Below are 24,560 nucleotides of genomic sequence, written 5' to 3'. Positions count from 1 at the left end.
TAATCTAGCAGAGAAAACAAAATGTCATTTGAACAATATTCATCAAAAATACACACATAAAGACAGTGCAAAAATTAAGGTGAAAGTCAAAAAAGCCTCAAAATATGAACCATCACAAAAATGGAAATGTGGATATACTATATGTGATAGAATTAAAATGAACATATTTCAGTGAATATCTACAAAAATAAACTCTAGAACTAAAAAGCAACCATTCTCATAAAGACAGCCTTTGACTGTCGAATACACATCTGCACTGTTATTTGGGTAATATAAAACCACACATACATACCAACTCGGCCATCAGCAACTCTGATGTTTTAAAAAACAAACAAGTCTGCATAACATCAGTGCCTTAGCTTTCAACAGCAAAGATCAGAACAAACTGTACAGCTGAAAATACCAAGTTGCAATCACAAGTTCAAGTAAACCAAACCCTTCAATAATTCGAGGTTTTAAACTACCAGGAGTCACTATTAGTGAAACACATGGATTTGTCTCACACATCACACTTCCAGATCACATTCTGAAACCCGAATTCTTCAATCCCTACTTTGGTTCTAAAAATCTGTGTATGAAACATTCCCCTAGAGTGTGCCAAAAAAACACTAATGCCATACATCCATATAAAAGTGTTAGCAATTAACATTTACTTCAGCAAAAGTTAACACCACTGATTAAGTCGGCACACATCTTCACATCCCTTTCTCAAGATCTGCTGTACCACCTTTCCACTTCTTTTCATTCATTAGGCTAGTGAACACTGAAATTACAGGCAGCTTGAGTGGCATAGTTCTGAACTGAAAGGACTATCTGCAAGACAAGAGGAAGAGGACAGAGAAGTCATACTCAGAGCCTTACCTTCCAATCAGCAGGAACTCCCCAAGCACTCCAAGGCGCCTCATGGCAATGAGGATCCCTCTCACTGTCATTCCCTCGCAGAAGCAAACCACCACTCTAGCCTTGGGTAACCTTTCACGCAGCTTGCGGAGCAGGCGATCAAAGCTCTTTTCCCCAGCATTGCTGTAGATCTTGTCAGAGTGAGCAATGCAGAGACCCTCTTGGGCAGCCAGCTCTTTGAAGGCTTCCATTCCACTTTCCCCATAATTTCCTGTTTAAAAAAATAAACAAACTTGTATTATATCATGCATTTATCCAGTTAAGGGGGGCATTCACAGAAGGAAGAGCAAAGGAGACCCACCAAAGTGAAAATACTGAGTTCAGTGGAGCAACAAGATACCCATGTATAAGGAGGTCTCAGTAGACCTGGAGACTGCAAGTTACATTGATTTACCAGTGGGTATTAAAAGCAAACAAGGAATGGATAGGTAGAAAAGGGGACAAGGACAGCTCAGACAGTGAGAATTAAGCCTTACTAACATTCCTATGGCAAAAATCATAGTTGAGCTAGCACAGGAAAACAGTCACAGCAAAAAGAAAAAAAGGCTTTCATTCCAAGCCGTCCTTTAACACATGCAGCCTCTGCTTATAAAAATGAAACAAAAATGGATGTAAATTTAACATACACTCATCTGGTACCATTTTGAAAGCCACTTACACTAATTTGACTGACCAGCGTTCATGACAGTTAAGAATTCAGGCTTCATGGTTCTCTTGGAATAAAATACTCTATCTGTAAGAACTTCAGAAATAACTCTTCCTAATAAAGAAATATTTGAACTTGATGGTTCAAACAAAACCAAAGCTGATTCTCAAATTCTTTTCTATGCTTACATTCAGGAAGCTAAATCAACAGCTTTACAAAAAAACTCAAACTGACTTCAGCTACAGAGACAGGTGAAGTCTCCAGGGGTTTTTTAATATTTTATGCCTGCCATGAGCACGGGATTGATGATGAACACCAAGCAGGCAAGAGGAGCAGATGGACTACAAGTAAGCATCTATTAAAAGCAACAAGAAATGGTTCAAAAAGAGAAGCATTAATTTTATGATATCCACACCTATAATGTTTGCCTAATTTATTGAGGGAATAATGTCAGACATGCTGATCACTTCCAGACTCAGACCTTTACTTTTAAGGGGTTACTGAAGAAGTCCATCTTCCCCCTCTGCAGAGATAGCTTGAAATAGCAGATTGCAAGGAGGAAAACTTCTGAATCACCCTAAATTAAAAAAAAAAAAAACAAAACAAAAACAAAAAACCAAACAAACAAAAAACACTCAAATTCTTCAAAAGCTTCAGCCACCAGAGAGAAAATTCAGCAACAAACTCAGGCATTCATTGTAAATCCAGTAGAAATAAGTGCAGCTTTCCAGGTATGTGCATCGTTTGCCACAGATCAAACTATGACAGCCACAGTCATACTAGAACGCAGCCAAACCTGCCACATGTAGTGTCAAACACAAAACTCAAGTTCCTCAGCCTTTTGCACTGAACTGCCCTAGATTCTCACAAACTTACAGCACAGCAAAACAGCCTCTTTTGCAGTCTGTGACTCAACACCAGATACAGCAAGCAGGTCAGTCTGCTTTTTCATCTGAGTCAGACATACACCAGACTGGGAGCAATGCCATAGACCCGCATGGTTTCATAGAGGGGAAAAGAGAGGAAGAGCCGTGCCTAGTGCGAACACACCATCCACCAGTCCCCAGTGTGAGCTCAGAGCTGCAGTCCCATTCATGACTCTGTACTTGGGTAAATGATGTGGTCTCGTATAGGGCTTCTCATATGCTGAGAAGGACACAGATGGAGACATTTCCACATATTTATAGGCCATAACCTGCAGTCACCAAGGGGTTTACCCCAGGACCTGAAGCTGGACATTTTGAGCCGTACTGCTTTTATGACTTGCCTTAGGTCCCAGATTTAGGCAAGACAGCCTCATTGCTGACTTGCCCTTACCAAGCATCTTACGCTTTGGAAGGAAATTAGGATATATTTCCCAATTTTATGGGGAACTTTGTTCAACACAGACTTATCTGAAACCAGCAGGATTATTCTTAAAGTCTTACCTAACGTGAGCCGGGAAAACTAAACAGCATCTTGTTAGATGTTTAGGCAATACACATTAGAAAAAAAAAAAAAAGTAGTAGGGCTCCTACCAAAATACTAAGGTAGGATGGGATTTTCTCATACATCAATACAGCACTAACTTTACTGTAAGTCAAGTTCATGAGTTCAAGAAATAAAAAATTAAATTCACTTGGAATGATTTTTCTCAGCTTTAATTTTGATGGAATAACAGTTATCTCAAACACAATCACACCTGTACTAACAGTACAACAGCCTACCAAAATATATGACAAGAAAATGAAATTGTTGCCTACAGATTCTGTGTGATAAAGAGCCTAGAAGGAAAAAAGCTAATTAAGATCAAGATCAACATAAGATAAACAAAAATAACAAGGCAGAAACAATTGGCGGAAACAATCTGAAGCTAAAAATGAAAGCTTTCCATCCCTTTTACGAAAGTAGTACAACAGCTTTCCAATAGCAGCACAGAAAAAAAGATCTGATGTCTGGCTCAAGCTTGCTCAGCTCACAGGGGCATTACGTAACATAGATGTCTGACAGAGAGAGACAAGACTTGACAAGCCAGGAGGTCCTCTCAAAGTCTATTTATTTGCCACACTCACAAAGTGGGACAGCACATTGCACACCTTCCTCCCTGCAGGGGAAAGGTTAAGGGAGAAAACAAACATATGACAGATTTATTGTTCAACACATGCAGCTACTGGGGAGTGTACAATGTAACAGCATATATAGAATAGGAAACACTAATTAATTCTGTGCAACAGCCAAGAACATATCCATCTGTACCAGCTTGGTGGGTACATCCATTTCAATCCATATGCATGCAATAGCTGAGAGGGGAAGTGTGTAATGAAAGAAATCTACACAAGGTGGTAGTCAGTGAAGAGCTACAACAGGGCCATGGGCTGAGGAGCACTTTTCATTTGAAATAACCATTGAAGAAAAGATCCAGTCTCAGCTGCAATCATTTCTTGTTACAAGTATCAGCTGTGAAAAGCAGGAGTATTTGTTATTGTGAGGCTACTAATAACTGATTTTGTTATGACCATTAAAATACTTTGAGCCCCACAATACTGTGCTTATTTTTGATGATTTTTTTTTTTTACTAGCTCTTTTCAACTTGCACTGTATTCAGAGAACCAGACATCTTCCTTACATACTTCAAGCAGAGTCTGTACAGCAGTATGAAGGTAAATTCTAACTGTTGTCATGGCTGTAATTTTACTAAGAGGATTTTTATGACACTGCTCTCTGTGCCAAAGACAGCTCTACTTCACCACTGCAAAGGTCCTAGAGAAGGCCATTCCTGAGAGCAATTCACATATCCAAAGACGCTTGTGAGAGCTACATATTGCAGGAATTATTCCCGCTCATTGCATTCTACGCATTAAATACCTTAACGAAAACATCAGGACGCTGTAGTAAAAATCAAATATGTTATCTTGATCAACAGAGGACAGCCAAAAGAAGAAATTATCCAAACTTTAGCTTCATAAATTGCTCCTGTGAGACAGTAAGCATTACATTTATGCCACAGCTACACAGGCAGTAACACTATCTGCTTGCATTAACTCTTGAGCAGCATGGGGAGCAGAACCCACAAGCTCTATCCAGAAGGTTTATACTTAGAATTATCACTGTTTTACAAATTTGCCCCCATTCTCTTCATCATGAGAAACATTTATTTTTCTTTTATGAAATGAAGCAGAAATGTAACCTCAGCAATGAGGTATTTATGAGAATCCCGGAGACTGTCATCTTAATGGATGCACAAAGTGTGGGTCTTCTCAAATCACATGTCAGAAGGTTCTGTTATAATCAAAACAGCATGCTGCACATGAATTGGTGTCTGATTTCATTCAAAGATGAATGAGTGGAGCAGCATAAGGAAATACGAATAGTTCAAATCTGTGCTGCAGAGGACATTCCCTTAAAACATAGGCTAGAACCTGTTAAAAAAAAAAAAAAATCAAAGAAAGAAAATTATAAAGAAGAAAGATGGAGTTGTCTTTCACACTGCTTTCAGTGTCAGTAGAAAATATCAACTAGTTCTTGATAAACCCCTTTAAAGACACACACACAAAGCCAACAACAACCCACAGCAGAGGGTTGTGCCTGGAAGAATGTCCTTAAATACTAAAGGACAGGGAGCAAGAGATAATTCACCTAACTTCTTCCATAAACAACATCTTCAGATGAGGTCACCTATTCTTTGCCATTACGGGCTTATTTGCTGCATTTATTCCTCTAACCAGCAGCAGTAACCACAACCTAAATGAAAGGTGAACACAAAAAAAACACACCCTGCAAACATGCAGTGAAGGAATCGCACCAGTAAGACAACCACAAAATCTATCTTCACTGCAGTGTAGTACAGAGGCAAGTTGTACTGCAGTAAGGTCCCCCTTTTCACAAATAAAAAGTGAGAAACTATTTGGTGTTCTCTTCTTTCCTCTCTCAACATTGCGATCTGTTTATTTGCCTCTCCCAAGCTTATAGATATGTTGCTGGAGGTATGACATTTGTTTCAGTGTTCACTATTGAGTCACAGTTCTTCCTCAGCTGCTTAAATGCTTTTTGGTGTAGAGAAAATAAGAGGTGAGCAGGAGGACCACACGACATAACAGCAAGGAGTAACTACTCAAAAGCTTCTTTACTGCAAAGGCATATTATTTGGGAAGAGCAGAATAAGGACATGATTCAACTATTAAGTTACTTCCTGGCATGTTTCAATAACTAATTTGTAAAAAATAGCAATAATGTTAAATATGACAGTAACTGTACAATTATCAAATCCAAGTCTGGGAAGACTGGATGGTTTTGGACCACAGAGCAGAAAAAAAAAAAAAAAAAAAAAAGAAAGAAAAAAGGCAAAAAAGAATGTCAGTTTTCTTTCCTATAATATCCTACTTTTCCTTATGCCAAAAGGGCATCTTTGCATAGGGACAGTTAATAAGAAATTACTACCTCATTTTAATGTGTGTTTTAATAGATAAAATATACTAGTCATATGCATAATCTTAGCCCATTGCAAACTAAACTCAAAAATCTCACCCATCAGATTTAAACTCATATGCTAGTAGTAGATTGGGAGCACATACATAATCAGCTAATGCATCTCAAATAACAAGCAGTCACTGTCTCAATTTTAGTAATTTCACCATTTACATGCATTGGTCCACACATTTGATTGGGAGAACTAAAAACGAAAGCCAAAATCCATGTTTATTCCCTGAATGTAGCAGCCTAACAGAAAATTAGAAGTTGTAGAAATGGATCTGCCCATGTGTGTTGATATATCCCAAGCATAAACATCATACTCACAGAAAACAGCTCTGTTGGCACACAGCTTCCAGGACCATCAAACTGCCACCATTCCTCCTCCACCAGACTTTTCTATCAGTGAAAAGATCAAACACTTCCGTATTTCCCTACAGTATCTTTCTCAAGGCTGAAGTTACACTGATATCAGGAACATTTTACCAGTTATTCCAAAGATAATTTGTTTCCTTTTTCAAGGAACCCTCTTCACTTAATGTTGACTTTGTCACCTAAAACCCTTTACTACATACTTTCTTTTCAGAGCTCAGATAGCTTTCTCAACATAATGTTCTTTTTTTCACTCAGTATATATCACCTTTGTTGTTTTTAATGCACAACTTGAAATCAGACAAGTTAGGCTGCCAGAGCCCTCATCAACTCTAAAGGACTGACCACTGCACAATAAGAACTCTACACAACCACGGGTTCTATTTCCGTTATCAGTCAGGACAAAACAGAAGAAAAAATGCCAAAAGAAACACTTTGGTTTTCCCAGTCTAACTGTAGATCTTAAAAGGAAAACTCTACCTCTTATTTTAATGTAAGTAATCTGCAGATAAATAAGCAAAAGAAAAAATTCTTTTACAAAGGATGCTGAAGTAGCTATTTCAATTTCCCCAGGTACAGTGGCTGTAAAGAAGAGAGAAACAAATCTTGCCAACATTGATCCCTAAGGACAGTCTAATACAGGCTGAACATCAAAGATACTCACAACAGGTATATCCTCTCCTGGAGACCAGCTACATTGTCCACTGCTCCCAACCACTTGGATCAAACCCAACCACCCGGTAACTCAGTTCTAAAGCTGCTTTTAGCCTGCTGTTTTTAATTACCTGTAGGTCATCACAGACCTCCTCACCACCACCTGCATGTCTCCCAGGCAAGCTCATGACTCTGTGCAAGCATTTCACTTATATTTTCCCTTGCTATTTTTCTTCACTGCAAAGACTTTGCATTGACTGGGGGCCTCACTGTCCTTTAATTATGAAGAGCACAACTCACTATTAGAAAGTAAAATAGCACTGTAAACACTACCTTCTTTTAAGCTTTTCTTTTAAAGCTAAATTTTTGTGTTCTCTAGAGATTTCCAAGCAACTGTACTCTAGACTTATGAACACCAAAGGGATTTGGTGAATGAACTGAGTCATCCTTAGTACACATCATAGACCTCTGCCACCTGTGCTTACAGCCTATTTTCTTCAGAACTTAAGGCCCTTCTAGAAATGCAGAAAGCATGCTGTTGAGACAAGGCTAGTCTTTTATTTTCTGAATTGAGTAAAACTGAGTACAAGGGAAAAACAAAACCAGAAAATTAAATGGTGAATTTAGGTGATTGTTATAGCCAGTAAACAATACACTATTCCTACCAAAACCCAACTTTCCAGAGAAATTAAACTATATTTCAAATAAGAAAATCTACATTATTTTATTAAACACTAGCTTACTTTTTGTCAGTAATTACAAAGTATGTGTACGTTGCTAACAACTCACCATAGCAATGTATTACCTCAGTAAAGAGGACAAAAACAAAAGTAAAATTCTGCTTCTGAATAAAATGGTTGTATTTAACTCTTCATCCTGATTGAGGCAGGTGCATCATCTTGAATCCCTAATTGATATTCTTCTCAGAACTACAAGCACAGGTGAAGTCAGTCCTGAAGTAATGAGAGAATCAGTGCTAAATGACACTTCCCTAATGAAATGTCAAAATGTGTTTTTTATGCCAATGTTGTTTTCTTAAATGCATTCAAAGACTACACCCAGTGCTTATTTATTATGTGTCTAAACAAGGAGGTTTAGAATTTTATATTCGAATGGAACAATTTCAGCTCCATCCCTGCCTTATCTACAGTACTTGTAAGAAATTTACTTGCTGAACTTTGTCTTTCTGTTCATGACTTATCAATAAGGAGCTTCTGTTTTCCTTCAGAATGTATTAAAAATAATCTAGTGATGTCTAACATTAACTGTTGGCTAGTTATCTTGGGTGGCATTGGTTGAACAAAGTATCGCAGCTTTTTTTATGTTTCTTGATGAGGCTGGAAAAAGTAAACATAGAATAAAGTTTCAACATTCCTAGGTGTAATCTCTGGGTCTTTTTAAACATGCTATAAATATTAAAGTCAGTAAAATCATTTACAAAAAACAGTTATAAATAGAATACCCAGAAGGGACATCAAAGTAGGAGAACAATAGTCTCTTTATTTTTAATACGACCAGGCATTTCAAAAAGAAGGAATGAGTACATGCTCGCTTCTGCTCATGCTTTGGCAATCATGCAACTAGGTTAGCTCACATTTCAAGAACAAGATTTAAAACATCTTGAGCCAACCTTGAGCAATCAGAAATCTTGTACACAATTACTGTACTATGAATGAAGGTTTGAACACAATGGAATGGATGGAAATTTAAAAACATATTTCTACTGGCTGTCTGGATTCTGAACCTAGGGGCACAGCATGATCAATTTCTGACCTTTCCCTATGATTTTGAGAGTTAAAAAAAGCTATTTCATTTTTGTGAACCAAGATACTTATAAACCACGTTTTCACAAACTGGGATTTATAGGACCAAGTATCATGCAATACTCCATAAAGAGTCAGCAAGACTATGAATACTTCCCAATAACCTACATTATTAATGGCTTTAGGAAGTACCTGTAAAGTATATTAGAAATTAGATTGCTTTTTAAAGTGTATTTTCTACTCATTTTCTCATTAAAGAGAAATTAGTGCTCAGACCTATTCCCACTGAAGCACTTGATTTCAGTGACTATTTTTTAAAAGGGCTAAATAAACTATTACATTTTATTCCTTACTGTGTGTTAATACACATCACTGAAGCAAATACCCAAAAAGCCACTGACCTGAACTATAACACCAGAGCTACATCTTCACGGCCCTTAAGGCAATTTTGGCTTGTATATAATTTTTAGACACCATTACTTTCTGTTTATTGAGCCATAGCTCTAGATGTGAATTACATCAGGTTTGAATAATATCTAAGTAAATAAATCTTACTCTTCTGTCTAAAACTCTACACCTAATCATAACTTATCCATCATCAGAGAAACTGTCTATCTAAATAGAAAAAACTCATGGGGTTTGTTGCGAATGAGGAAACAGACCTTGATGTATGCTTTATCAATATCCCTGGATATCATAATCTTACTATTCAGAAGAAAACTGTGTGATTTTAGAAAGAATTGTCTTTCTATTTAAATCTGCTTAAGAAAGACAGTGGCTTGTTTGCCTACATTTTGATGAAAATAAGTATAAATTCTTAGTATTATCTGAACTGTCTACCCTCACTCTCAGTCTACTTTTGATTTTTACTATTATGACCAATCATTTGTAATCGATTATATCATCACAGCTGGAAGAAACGCAGAATAACATATGAAACAATTCTGCCTCTTGGCAGAAGAAGAAGAAAAAAAGCAACAAATGTTTAGATGCTGAATCTGAAATCTATAGATAAGAAGCAAACCCACACTTTTAACAACTTAACAACAAGGCCTGGGAAAAGAGAGCTGGAACACATAAGAAAAAGTAAAGCTTATCTAAATAGAAATGTTTCAATTTTACAGGATTAACGTTTTCAAAAATATTGAATTTAGCTTTATAAATATTTTTTAGTAACAGCCCCCCTCCAAGAAGCATTTAGTCAAAATATTTCCAATCACCCCTAAGCTGAAGTCCCAGTTCTGCAAACACTGTCACAGATGGTGACTTGACTACGCGCAGTGATGCTTTAAAAGACTTAGAGCAAAAAAGTTAAATACATAGCACAAGTTTTTGTAGGATTTGAGACTCATAGAATTAAATTCAAAATAAACAAAAAGATCCTAACTTTGAATTGTCCTCTCAGCAATAAAGTTGAGGTGAGCTATTCATGCCAGCATTTCCAATCGAGCTCATAACCTCAAGTACTAACACAATATAAATATTTGAATTACACAATGTTAAAAGGCGTATCCAATGCTGGTTGGTGAAACATTTGAAATACATTTCCCCACAGGTTACACTTATGCAGATGAAAAGGCTACATTTCTGCAGATGAAAAGGTAACTTAAAGCTGAGAATCCAGGTGGAGCTAATACAGGCAATTAATGTAAAAGCTGGATCACCACAAGCAAAGAACAAACTATTAATTTACTTTGCGTAGCTCCCACAAACGTAATATAAAAGAGTGAACTTCAGAAGGGCAGACTTGTGAGACAGAAAAAGGAAGGCTAAATGCAAGTAGGACACAGTGATAAGCCTGGAAACATGAGATATTGTAAAGCACTTAAGAATTCATCTTCCCTGAATTGCCACATAAGCTGCAGAAGCACAAAGTTGGACTGAGCATAAGCATTATAGACTTCGCCAAGCTTGCAAAGGACAAAACTGTCACAACTGTCACAAAACTATCTATCTCACAAAACAGTTAGCAGGTGTTGACCTCACGAGCCAGGGCTGACCTCCTCCATCCACCACTGTGTTGCACGCTGACCAAGAAGTGTAGCAGTTTGCATCTGTAGAATTTTGCCAGGCTGCACCCCAAGAACAACACCCAAGGAAAACTTAAAAAAATCCTCCCGCACCCACACCTGCACCCAGGAGAGCTTGCAAATCACCTCCTGCACCCTCTGGATCAAATGGGGGAGGCCTTAAGAGGGAGAGACCCTTGCAGCACTCCTGGTGCGGTTCTTCACGCATCGTGCATCCCTGGGGAGATCTGTGCAATGCTGCTATATTGAGCACATCCAAACCTGTAAAACAGTTTGTTGGAGGGAGAAGAGAAGGACCCTTTGCTGGGTTAAGAAACAGAATCATTCATAGAGAAAGAATAAAAGATTGGGTTTTTTCTCATACATTGCAATTCGCTTTCTCCACGCCCACAGCCCTGTGGCTTACTGAGAAATGGCATCTGGGTGCTCACAAGTTGTACAGTCATCCAGAAGGTCCCAGCAGTCCCCTGTTCCCAACTCGAAACAATCTGAACCCAAGCTTGTCATCCCAGCTTGGCTTCAGCTGCTCAGTCCTCAAATAAACACTCCTGGAAAGATGTGCTGGGGGAAGGGAACTGGCTTCTGTCGAAGGGTAATGAAATACCCACAGCCTCCTGCAAGCACCAGGGAACATGAGCACAGCCCTGCTTGCTCCCACCTCCCTATATTGAGCACATCCAAACACCGCAGCTACTAAGGACAAGACAGCTATGCTTATACAGTTTGCTGTGTATGAGCTCCCCAGGAACACTGTAATTAACTGCTGTCAAAGCAAGCTGTGAGATGGCAGGCTGTGTGGAACACTTGGGTGGCCTACCCGCCTCGGCTTCGGCACTTTGCTGTCAGCACAGAAGCAAGGCTTTCGGCCTCAAAAGCAGCTGAAGGGTGGCATTGACATGCCTGGCTCTGATCTCACAGCTGTGGGAGCCAGGAAAAATGCATCTGCAGCTGTGCATGAGAGCAGAGGTGCTCAGGGACTGGGCAAATCTCACTTACATGCTAGGGGAATTAGACGGTGCAGAAAGCGTTTAGCTGTTTCATTGTCAGCAGGATTTCTCTGTTTCTAAAACGCTGCTGTGTTTTTCACCATCTATGTGTTCAATAAACAGCAAACAGTTTTGTTATTTAAAATATGGTCTGAATGCAATTTTTTTCTGTATCTCCTTTGAAAATGTTTGGAGCCTCAGAAGGTAATATTGAAATTAGCCACTGCTCATTTCCTTTGGTGCCATCAGCTCAAGACTTCCTGCTTGCACAGGCAAAACATCAATTGGGAAGGGAGTGAGAAAAGACTGATAGTGATAAATAAAATCATACACAAACTGTTGTCACAGATTTCAGCATGCTGCTTTTATGGAGTCAGCTCAAATCCCTCCAGGATGCTTACCCAGAGGAGTAAGGAGGTAAGAAGGTCTCCCATGTAGGCAATATGCACAACTTCCATGGGCAATGCAAAGCAACTCGTTTCAAGCTGTTACTTTCCCATATGAAAAGAGAGTAAAAGGTGCTCCTCAAGGGCTGTCTTGCCCTGACTTTACTCTGTTAATGTGATGGCTTCTCTTCCACCACCACTGCAGCTCCACATAAGGCAAAGGGTGGTGATTTTGATGTATTTTAGAGGGAGAATACAAACGCAGAAGGCTGCTTTCGAAATGTCAGCCTGATGACAGGAATTACTGGCATGACTCTGAGCAAGCTCATTCCTGCAAAATCTTTGGCAACAAAGAGCCTCAAAATCATAGAAAGAATTTGTATGAACATATACTACATTTGTTAGACTTTTCTATGGGCCTGCCTCCTTCTTAACAGCAATTAGGTTTTGTATTTTATGCATATGAGATTTTGTGCCTAAGATTAGTTTTATCCTTAAAAACATATCCCACATTGCTATGGTATTTTCAAAGGAACTGCAATCTTATACATCTGTCCAGGTTTTAATATATCAGAAAAGCATATGGTTAAGCATATTAGCATATTATGAGAAGGAGACAAGTTAGGGAGACCTCAGTTTTCACCTTTGATAACTTGACTATTTTTATGCTGTTGCAAAGCTCGCTAAATGACACAGTGAGGGCCAAAATCTACTCTGTTTTGGAGATGCAGACTTTACTGACTTTACTGTTCCCAGGCTGAAAGTCAAAAACACAGCGCTGCACCAGCTACTAAGAAGGAGAAAAACGACTGCTACTGCTGAACCCAGGACACGTACACAAGTGCAAAACCAGGCAATTTGGGCTAATATTTTGTATTTTAAAAAAAATGCTCTTGCAACTTGATGCAGAGAAATGCCAAGGCGTGAAAGATGCGTAAGTTTGTAGATTTTAATAAATATCAGCAAAATATCATCTTCTAACTTTTGCCTTTCTTGGTTCCAACATTCTTATATATATTCTTTGGGTGCTTGATACCTATAGAGAGGCAAGGGGACTGTGTTGCCAGGATAGTTAAAGCACTTTGGAAGGACCATGCTTAAAACAGAAATGCATAGCTGATCAGGTATGTTCATAGGCTTTTGGGAACCTAGGAGATAAACTGATTCTCTCTTCTAAGGTAAACTAATTTAAAAAAAACCTCAGTGTACAGAGTGGGAAAATCTAAGAAAAAAAAAACAGAAATCGTTACTGAACTCTGGAGGACCATCAAGTACATCTTGTTAGTGAGTGAAACAGCCATGGTAAGATTACCAAGCAATCAAAAAAGACAAATGGCCATGCAAGAAGCTTTTGAAGTCTGCTAAAGGTCAGTTGAAGTGAAAGGTATATAATTGTATTCTTTTTCATGACCCCTGAAAAGGCTGGATTTTGGCTGATGGCTATTGGTATAGTATTTTTGCCTAAAGATTTCCATTTTTAGCTAAGTAGTTTGCCTGCCCTAATATTAAGTCAGTGCTTTTTGAGAAATTCCAAGTTCTGATTAATTTAAAACCAAACTTTGACATGGTGTCCCATTAAAAAAAAGCATGAAATTGACTGGGCTGAATATCTATTGATTTTATTTTAAAAAAAACAGAGGCTCAGGCTAAAGCTTGCTGAAAAACTTTGGGTTGTGGGTTTATAAAATGCTTCTGGGAATTCTTACAATTTAGAATGGCAATATTTCCAAACTGTCTTATTGCATCTTCCTTAGCTTACAAAGAGGGCATATCAAGCCCATATGACTTGCTAAAAACAAAATGAAAAGATTGGAAAGCAAACAAAACGGGACCTAATAAAAACTGTAAATCGCTAGACTCTGCTGGAGGTAAATGCAACTTCTTATTTAAAGATAGTATTCTTAAAACATCATATGAAACCTTACTGCAATTATTAAAGAAGATAAACAGGTGAACTGTTCATTTACTGAATTAATATACAGGAACCTTCTAAAATAATTTATTACATAGCAGTCTGCAGCCAAAGGAACAGTATCTGATGATTCTTTTTGTCCTCTCATCATTAGTGTTGGGCAAAAAACACACTCAGAAAGACAACTGAGTAGCTAGGATCTCAGTGGCACTGGGACCAAGTTTGGTGATATAATACTAATGCACCTGTTCAGGGAGAATCACCTCTCTTCATGGAACAATGCATTGGCCTCTTAACTAGTACAGTGGTTTTGCAGCTTTTTGACTTTTATTGCTTGCTAAAAGCAGTTGTGGCTGATGCTTATCTTGGAATCACTTTCATTCAGTGTGTGTTACAGAAGCATAGAGGAGCATCATAATGTAGCATTACAGATCATAGAATCATAGGATGGTTTGCACTGGAAGGGACCTTAAAGATCATCTAGTTCCAACCGCTCTGACATGAACAGGAACACCTTCCACTAGACCAGGTTACTCCAAGCCCCGTCCCCCGTCCAGCCTGGCCTTGAACACTGCCAGGGATGGGGCATCCACAACTTCTCCGATCAACTTATTCCAGCACGCTACAACCCTCATAGTAAACATCTAAAGAAAAGGTCAGGAATAACAGGACCTTCACTGGGACCTAAATTGTGCTGTGATGAGTTTCACTTGGCACTTCTCAGGCACGGATTAGAGTTTAATAACCAGCAGGCAAACATAATGACTAATAATTATGTCTGAAATACATTGCCGAAGTACCTCTGAAAAATCTTGTTAGAACATGTCTGCAGCCTTGCTTTCAAGCCTTCATCCCAAAGACATCTGTAACTAAGGTTTTACCAGACAAAAACTTGCAAGAGTTCCCTCCAAGGCACTCCATCTTCTGTTAAATCTCATCAACACTTCATATAAAATAATGCCTGCATTTGCAATGGAAAAAATCCAACTGAGACAGCAAAGGCTGCTAACAAAGTGATGTTTTAAAAGATCACAGCACACATAGCCTAGGAAAAGAAGTTAGACACTACAGTTTTCCTTGGCAGTGTTAATCAGATTAATTGGTTCATTTTGCTTACAATCTAAGAAGTTAATGGTTTTGCAATTTTTGTAGGTAGATATCTGCTTACAACAAAAAGTATTTATGATCAGGAATAAACAGATTTAAGAAAAAATAAAAACCAAATCTGAATTATCTATTACACAGACATCATAGTGTTGCGGGGGGGGAAAGAAACATCACTTCCTGAATTGCATCCACTTTATTCACTTTTTGTTATAGGTGTCAACTCTGTCAGAATATCATCTGTCTAAATGAATTAGTGGAAAATTTAGTACTTCACTTTTAATGAATGGCATTTCAATTTCCCCTCACCCTCTTGTTAGCACTTGATAAATGCTCTCTCACAAGCACTGCCACTCTTCTGACACGATGCCTGCATTCCAATCTAACAAATCTAAAGAAAGTCAAAGTCAGAAAGCTTTCTGTTTTTCTTAACATTTCTTGAGATCTCTTCAAGCTATTTTTGTCTTGACAACTTAATTTCAGTGGATTAGTTGTTCTGTTCTCTCCTGCTAAATAATGTTTTATTTTGAGTGGATATCTGTATTAGCAGAGATTAATGAACACAAAACAACATGTCAATGAAAAATATCCAGAGCACTTCCGTATGCTCATGTATGTATACACAACAATAGGGAGGGTGAACTATTTTGTCTCTTACCTATGGGGTGCTGTGAAAAAAATTTATTGAATCATAAATGACTGGTTTTCTTTCTCATAGAGTTGAGATCTGTCATAAGGCTACACTGGGAATAGGCACTTCCCCCGAGATATCTGCTATATTTACTATCCTTGAGAAACATAATATGGCTTTCTTCAATGCAGAACACAACTGCAGGCACAGCTAAAGGCACAACAATGACTCAAGTGGCCCAAATGCTGACTGGGCAAACTTTCTGAACAACACCATCAGAGATTTGCCAACTTCTCAACACACACAGCAAGAGCCATCTGCTACACAGGAGCTCTGTCACTGGAGCTGACTCAAAGTCTGTCAAAAGCATGAGCAGAAGGGAGGAGGGGCCCTGGGATGTAGGACTGGGTGAAAGCTCCAGAGCAGCAGGATGGTAGCTTCTGGCAGTTCCAAGATGGAAGTGGGAAGCCCTGACCACTACTCCTGGGAGCTGTCACTCCCAGAGCAGAAGCAGCAGCTACTGTCTCATTGGTCATCTGTTGCCCTTAATGACACCAACCAGCCCTGCCTGCCAGTCTAAGCACAGACAAACTGGGTAGCAGAGCTGTGCCTTCCTCTGAATTTCCCAGTAAGTCCTGCCAGCCATGTTCTTTGCTTAGATCTGAACTGGCCTTAATGTCTTGGAAAAAAAGAAATTAACACCATTTGGCTACAGTCAGTGGTATGAGATTCCAAAAGGTAACAGAGAAACATGGGAAACTGGGAACTTCAGAAAAGAAAAGAAAGAAAGAAAAGGATACTAATAAAAGACAATAATGATAGGTCAGTGCCAGAAGGGATTCTGCAGAAGAGAGAGAAGCATTTAATAAGGTTTTTATCTTCTGTATTTTGAGAAAGAGACAATGTATACATACCAGAAGATGATGATGGTGTTGATGGTGATGATGAATGATGATTTCCCTTCCAACTCAGAAGGAAACCAAGTGGAAGCTCCAAAAGGCAAGTGTTTTAAAATGAATGTGTTCAGATAACTTCGGACAGAAGCTGCTGACGAGCTCTCTGAACTACTGGAAATTATTCTTAATAGCTGTTGGAAGTTGTAAAGTGCAGAGAACTGCAACACAGGCAGTGTGGTGTAATACTTCAAAAGGATACACGAGTTAACCTGAGCAGTTGCAGGTCTGTCAGCCTGAAATCCATTTTGAACAAAATAACTCAAGAGCTGACATGGAGAAGGAAAAAAATTAAGGGAGTGAGGCAGTATAACAGGTGACATTTGTTATGCGTATGTGGAAACTAGATCTTTTTAATTCAGTTATCCAAAATGTCTTTTCTCAGTGAACATGCTTGGTTATTAAAAATAATAATGTCAATGCAATACAGTCAGATTTCCACAGGACATCTACCTTCATTTTGCATTACATCTTGTCTATAAACCTAGAATTACAAGAATCAGTACTGCGCACATGAAATAAGTTAAAATCTGGTTGGTTTCAATATATACTTGCAGTGCAGGAATACTCATTGAATGGGTGTCTCTTTATTGTGTCCCATAAGGATCTGTTCTTAGATTTTACTAGTTAAAATTAATCAGTGACCTGAAAAAAAAAAATACAAAAGCATTACCAATAACATTTGCAAATGACAGAAATACTGGGAAACAAGCTGCTAATGCAGCATGAGCTAGGTGATTCTGTAAACTGGGCATAGACAAAGAAATAAGCAGTTAAATATACACGTAAATTTAAACTCTGAGTAACTAAAAATGCTACTCATACAGGACCTTGGGATACAGTCCACAGGACTGCATCCCATGGACTCAATCATGGGATGCAATTTCTGGCTTGGGGATTACAATAGGTAAGTACTGAAGGTTATGCTGTGGCTAAAAAAAAAGTAATAAATTATTTCTTAGCTATGTAAATAACTGTGATACTGTAGTAACAGAAGATCATACTACCTTAACTCTATTTCTCAGATTATGACTGCTTCTGCAGTAATATCCAGTACTACAAGATATTGAAAAACCAGTGAAGTTTCAAAGAATAGCCATTAAGACCATGAAAGATGGGAAGATATAACTTAAAGTGAGCTTAAGTCTCTCAAATCTCCTTCTTGGATAAACAAAAGAAACCCAATTCTCCAAAGCAACAACCAAAAGCAAAGCATTAAGCAGCTTTTAATTGTAGAATGAATGAAATTCTAGAACATTCCAAGAGAACTATTGGTATTGAGGAACTTACCAGGCTGGATTTTAAAATGCCTTAAGTGTACACATGCAATTACAATGTGGAGAGTCCATAAAGAAAATGCTTGAAGAATCATGATTTTGAGTTGGACTGTATCTTGGGAAACTTCTGCTTAAATGGCACTGAAGCTGCTTCTATTCTGCATTCCTAATATATGCTTCCTATTTCAAAACAGTTGAAGTTCTTATAAAATCACAGCTTCTAGAACACTTGGAAAGACGTTAAAAAATACAGAAACTTTAAAGCTTAAGTGTAGCAAATGTCTGTAACATTTATTTTTAACATGTCCATATAACTTGTCAGCATGGTTGGTCACACAGATACCCAGACTACATGAGCATGAACCATCCAACCTGGGAACTGTCCATTAGAAAGTGCTGGGCTGTAAATCTAGGTTAAATAGTATTAAACTTCTAAATACTTGACTAGGTAGCTACAGTTTGAAATGCTAATGCTATTATCTCTACTGTGTTGGTTTTGAAAGCTCCAATATGTCGACATTACAAACTCAAAAAGGCTTCTGCAGGCATAAAAGCTCAAGTCAAGCAGTTCAGCATTTAGAGCACTCATCAGAGAAGTGAGCAATGCAGGTTTGGTTTCAAATAAGAGGATAAGAAATTACATCTTTTACACAGGAGAGTGACTTAATCACTGAAATACGAAGTTTCTTGAGCTGGGCTCTACTGGATCTGGCTGCAATGGAGTTAACTTTATACACAACAGCCTGTATGGCGCTATGCTTTGGATTTGTAGCTAAAACAGCACTGATAATACACCAGTGTTTTGGCTATTGCTGTATAGTGTTCACACAGCATCAAAGCTTTCTGGTTTTCCCACTCTATCCCTTCCTTTCTTCACAGTCATTAGGCTGCGGATAGGCAGGAAACTGGATGGGGATGCAAACAGGACAGCTGACACAAACTGGCCAGGGGTTTACTTCATTCTATACAATAAAGCCCCAGCAATAAAAACTGAGGTAGAATTGGAGCCTAGGCTTCCAAGGGGATCATTGTTTGGAGTCTGACTGGGAATAGGTCTGCCTGTCAGATGTGGTGAAAAGTTTCTGGTTTTTTACTTGGTTTCCCCCCTCTCCCTGATCTATTAAGCTGTCCTTATCTCAACACAAAAGTTTTCTTGCTCTTGTTCTTATTTTCTTTTCTTGTTCCATTGTATGGAATGGGGAGGAGTGAGAGAGTAGCTGTCTTGAGAGAGTAGCTGTCTGGGTGGTTGTTCTGGGCAGGGTCAACCCACCACCTGGAACAATGAACACATAAAAAAGTCCTTGCCAAATACAACTGTAATGTTTCAGACCAATACTTCACAAAATCTTATTCCCATCTTCTCAGAGGAAAAATTGATCCAGAATCTCTTCCAGATCAATGAGATAAGACATAAAAAGGAGCCACCACCATGTTTCCCTCCTTAGATCTTACTGAGAGTGCCCTACAATAAAATATCTTTTCAATGTTGAAATCATTTATTTTCAGTTGTCCAAAGCACTTTTTTTTCCATAACAAATAAATGAATGAATTACTTATCTTTACAGCTGAGCTGTAGCCAATCACCATTTCGAGGTGAGGCAGGATTAAAGTAAAACATCCCCATTTTTTTTTGTTTGTCTTCTGTGTGTAACTTTGAAACATATTTGGATTCCTTTTGTCTACTGGGTCTATTCCTAATTAGCAGTGAAACACAACTCCTTGATTCATGCAGAACTTAAATTCTCTGAATAAAGTCGAAGTTGCAGAAATTAAGGGTAAAAGACCTGTGCTTGAAGGTGCGCATCATCACCACCATCTTGTTCATTAAAATGTGTGGAGAACATCCTTTTTCCTTTATTCTAAATCGCAATGCCCTTTGTCACCACAAAGATACTTAGTAGCAGCATAAAGCCAAGTTTCCCTGAGACTGAAATTCAAATGCACACTACCATGAAGCAATTCTTTATAAGGATTTACATTTTCAGAATGTACTTCTGAAACCTTTCTACATAAAAAATGAGGCAAACTGAAGAAATACTTTTTCTATTAGTACGATGTACAGGCTTTCCCTCAGCTCCCCTATTCTAAAAGCCTCTTTCTTCACATATATGTACATTTTCCTCCTATGCATGTACATTTGCATTGAAATTCTGTAATAATTATATCCAAAACTTCTTCCTATAAAAATCAGTGGTAAATCTTCCACTGACATCAGTGGAATGAGGTTGAAAGTGAACACTATTTTTAGATTAAAATAACTTACAATAATAAAAGGCTAGTTTTGATCTGATTGTAATGACTACAAAGACCCAGACTTAGAGGCAGAGCCAGTTAGAAGATTCCTAGAAGATGTTTCTCCCTTTCGAAGGTGCTGATTCAGCAAAACCCAAATTATTCCACAAGAATCTTCTCATTTCAACAAATTTCTCCCCAAAGCAAGGCAGCCCAGTGCTGTTTTGTGGAAACTCCCTGTCACCTTCTGTGTTCTCCCTGCTGCACAATGAAGCCTGCCTGCAGAGCAGTGAAGCATACATATCAGTTTTTCTGAATATGAGCTGTAATTCGTAGCGTTTCTTTAAATTTCTGTTTCTCAAAATATAGCATATTCTGAAATTTAAGCTAGTATTTGTTAGAGGTTAGACCATTTAAGATAGCTTCCTTGGAAGTTAAAGATTGCACTAGTGTAAGGAGGTTGGCAGCACCAAAAAGCCAGCAGCCTTTTACATGAGAAGTCTTTATGTGAAGGAGACACAGAAGTAGCTCCTTTCTTTTTCTGCTTTGTGTATTATTTTCCTGCATGGATTATGATAAAAGAATTGTCCGAGCTTGTGAATTCAAGCACATACAAATCGGCACTCTAAAAGTGTTCATTGAAAAAGAGAGAGGAAAATAATCCAGGTGACATTTACCCTAGTGTAATCCAGTTTATAGCAAATGCATAATTAGAGCAAAACAAATGAAATACCTAAAAGTTCATCCTAATTCTTATGTGGGCAAATACAATGAATTACCAGCATTCTGTCAACTGCCTACTTACCTTGATCTTCTATTCACTAAATTCTAGAAGATAGCCAGTCTAATCAGTTATTTCAGAACTCCACTTTAAATTAGGACACAAAGGGGCAATTAATTTTAATCTGTCTCTTCAAAGGAGCACATCCAAAATCCTGTTCTTTTTCTCCATCGTGCTGCAGCCTTTCTTTAGTTAACTCACCCATCAGTTTTCGTAATCCTCTGATATGCATAGTTCTACGGCTGTTTGGTTTCCACCTACCCTTTTGCACTACACAGACCTTTGTAAGACTTACAAATGTTAGTTTTATTGGTAGAATGCTTTTTTTTAAGATCAGATAAGCACATTGTGCTTAGTCTTGTAAGGCACTGGACAGTGCTGTGATCTGTGCAGAAACTGTGTCCTGTAAGTGTACAATTAATTCTTGTTTTCTACAATTCAAGTGCTTAAAGTTATTTACTTATACCAGTGTCCACATGCCTCTTGGGATCAAGCAATAGTATTATACACCTTAATGGATCTTTCCGTAGAGTCAGATGAAATAAATTTCAGTCCCATTGACCACATCATGGTTCTGAATGTAAATACAGATGTATTTCCAGAATTTTAAAGAGAATTTTATTATCCGTATGTTCTCAGGAAATGAACTATAAAAAGCAGTGATGTGACTTTGGATATTTGTGGTACCAGCACATTTCTGCTTCACACTTCACAGGCAACACTACAGCTGTGATAAACGTGGAATACATTATTTCACATGTATTTGGGCTCCATAGAAAAGGCACAAGTAGGTGTGACAAGGACAATGAGTTTTCAAACATGGCAATACTCTAAGTTTTCTTGTAAAAGGACGTTAAGAAGTTCATTGCATGAAGGGAGAGCATCTATAACATAATGATTGTTTCTCAGTCAACCAGAAAATATTGATGCCCATATTTCTCTGTTTAAATCAAAACAAATATTCACAAAATTCACCACTAGAAAATTCCCTTCTAGAAAAGCTGCTGAGTAAAAATGTTGATTACCCGAGCTACCAACTTCTTGTTTTCTCTATAGTGGCATTTTTATTATTTATTTTGCATGGACTGTCAGATGAATTCTATCATTTTATGTACAAAGTAGCATTCTAATTAATGAGACCATAGAAAAATGTCACTGCATCCTTCTGGAGAACTTGCTCTTTTCTTTGGTCACAGGGGCCGACATTTATGTCACAAGTAAGCAAATAAGTGTAGTATAAAATCTGCATGAAACTGAAAATTTCCCCAAGCAAACCAAAATAGGAATTAAAGTGCTTTGTAACATAATGGTAAAATGCATAACAAGCACCAACTGCTGGTAAGGGAACAAAAACTGACTTAAAATTATACATGTAAACTTCAACAGTGGACTGAATGTGACTGAGGGAATTATTTTGCCCTGAGTTTCTCTTCCTCTACGATCAGTATCAACAAGACAGGATACTTTGGATTTTCTGAAGCAGCTGAGCAGATGGGTTAACACATGAACGTTAAGCTACTCTTTAAATTAAACTTTTCGTCCTGCCTCCTCACATAATCAAAACTATCCATAAATCAATAAGACTTAATGTCAGGAAGAACTGTCAGCCCTTCGTATCTGACCACCTGTTTATGCCAGTCCGTACATTCACTCCAGACCCCACTGTGCTGTGTCCAGTGGCTTGCATTTTGAGTGAAACTGTTCTGGAACATCTGCAGCCAATTTTGAGGAGGCAACATCAAAAGTCTGAAAGCTCATTTGTCCCAGTGGTTAATCACTATCACAAGTAAAAATACTTGTCTTTTTTCTGATTGGAATTTGTTGGATTACCAGCAATTGGTCCTTGTTATGCATTTAACCATTAGGATACAGAGCCCTGCAGTTCTTACTGCTTTTTTTTACTTGGAGGAAATGAAACGGTTGTTTGATAAATCAAGCTGTATCTCTTTGACAAACCAGATAAACTAAGATGGTTTAGATTCCTGCTATACGGCATTTTTTTCAGCCCTCAAATAATTTTGAGCTTCATCCCTCTTTTCAATATTTTAACTTTTTTTTTTTTAATCTTAACAACAGAACTGAAGAAAGAATAGCAAAAATAATACTAATAGTCCTTAGACTGATGTAAAATTCCCACTCTCTCAAGGATGACATTAGCTTTTTGTATTTTGGGTTGGGGTTTTTTTTTGATACAGCTCCTCTATAGCCAGATAGTATATTTAGAACTTCTTTTAGGGACAAAATTCTCCTATATAAGTTTGAACATGTGCTTTGTTCTTGTATTTATGGCTAACATCTAACTGTATTAACATGCATTTTCTTAGACTGGGCCTAGCTTCCTAAGAGATTGAAATCTTCCCTTTTCATTAATTGCCATTTCACAAATCTGTATATCTTGTCAGCAGTTATGCTTTTTATATCACTGATTAAGACAGTGTGACATTAGACCACTTGTCAAGCTCTGTGCAATGCAGTAGACGTAATCTCATTTGAAGGTCACTTTCTATTTGCTGAGATCAGTGTGATGAGTTTTAATTTATGAGGCATCTGTTTTTCTGACACTGCACAGTGCTTTTTTAATAAAAGTATGCTGTAATAGTAATTCAGTGCCTCACAGAAATCCAAGACATTTCATCCACACTGTTATCTGCAGCTACCAAGTTTGCATTTTTATCAAGGAATAAAATCAGGTTTCTTTGGGAAGATCTATTTTCCATAGAGCACACTGATTGGTTTTAATTTAATTTCCATTTTTTTCAGCTGAATCCTGAAGCATCACCTTATTACTCTTCTGGGGATTGCTGTCTTGGTAGCAAATGCTGTCTGGCATAGCTCATTTGTCTTTTGCCTTTGGATTTTTGGCATATCTCAACATTGTCCATTTTTGATTGTTCCATAATACATTGAAATCAGTATTCATTGCTTCACTCAACTTCATAACATTGGGTTTGCACTTTATTGTCCTCATGCTGCAGAACTGTACCTTTACTACACCTTTATCCTGCCCTTTTGTAGGATGCCAATAATGTGGGACACCATTATAGGTATTGGCAGGGGCATGTGCTTAACAGAATATTGGCCATCTCTTTCTAAGGTCAGTGATAAATCCAGAAGGAGCTCCTGGAAAATCTTCCTGTCATTGTCATAATTTCACCTACTGGTTGGCAGTTTGTGGGAAGAAGGAGAAATTCAGGCTCTGAGTGACTGGCACTGGCACTGCATCACTTAGGATGCACAGCCTGATCTGTCCAGTGTTGGAGTTTGGGTCAAACTTGACAGTGGTTTGAGTCAGGCAGGTATTAGAGGAAGGCTAAGCCTGCTTACAGGTGAATGCAGTGATCCCTGAGGACCACAACTGTCGTGCCTTGAGGGGGAAAGGAACAAGAAAGGACTAAGTGACACCCAGGTTGCCAGGGCTGCTGCGTAATTCATCCCCCCCCTCTCAACTTTTGTTCCAGCAAAGCAACTGCCTCAGCTTAGAATTTTG

The 24,560-nt window shown here is 38.2% G+C and overlaps 1 protein-coding gene and 1 long non-coding RNA gene across 4 annotated transcripts in view; both read right to left on the bottom strand.

Annotated features, from left to right (window-relative positions):
• GRM1 (glutamate metabotropic receptor 1) overlaps positions 1–24,560 on the bottom strand; it is a 175,638-nt gene that overhangs the window by 138,251 nt on the left and 12,827 nt on the right. For all 3 annotated transcript variants that reach the window (XM_065680507.1, XM_065680508.1, XM_065680509.1), the window contains exon 2: positions 862–1,111. In XM_065680507.1, the coding sequence (XP_065536579.1) occupies positions 862–1,111 (250 nt within the window). The remainder of the gene's footprint in view (positions 1–861; positions 1,112–24,560) is intronic.
• On the bottom strand, positions 3,258–7,098 carry LOC136015096 (uncharacterized). Its single transcript, XR_010613076.1, has 3 exons — positions 7,029–7,098; positions 6,320–6,391; positions 3,258–4,944 (listed from the first exon to the last, which is right to left on the bottom strand). It is a non-coding gene; the product is annotated as an uncharacterized LOC136015096 (long non-coding RNA).

This window comes from Lathamus discolor, chromosome 5 (assembly GCF_037157495.1).
Source record: "Lathamus discolor isolate bLatDis1 chromosome 5, bLatDis1.hap1, whole genome shotgun sequence".
In the NCBI taxonomy this organism is placed as follows: domain Eukaryota; kingdom Metazoa; phylum Chordata; class Aves; order Psittaciformes; family Psittacidae; genus Lathamus; species Lathamus discolor.
The sequence above is the reverse complement of the archived record's forward strand: the minus strand, read 5'-3'. Positions and strand labels throughout refer to the sequence as shown.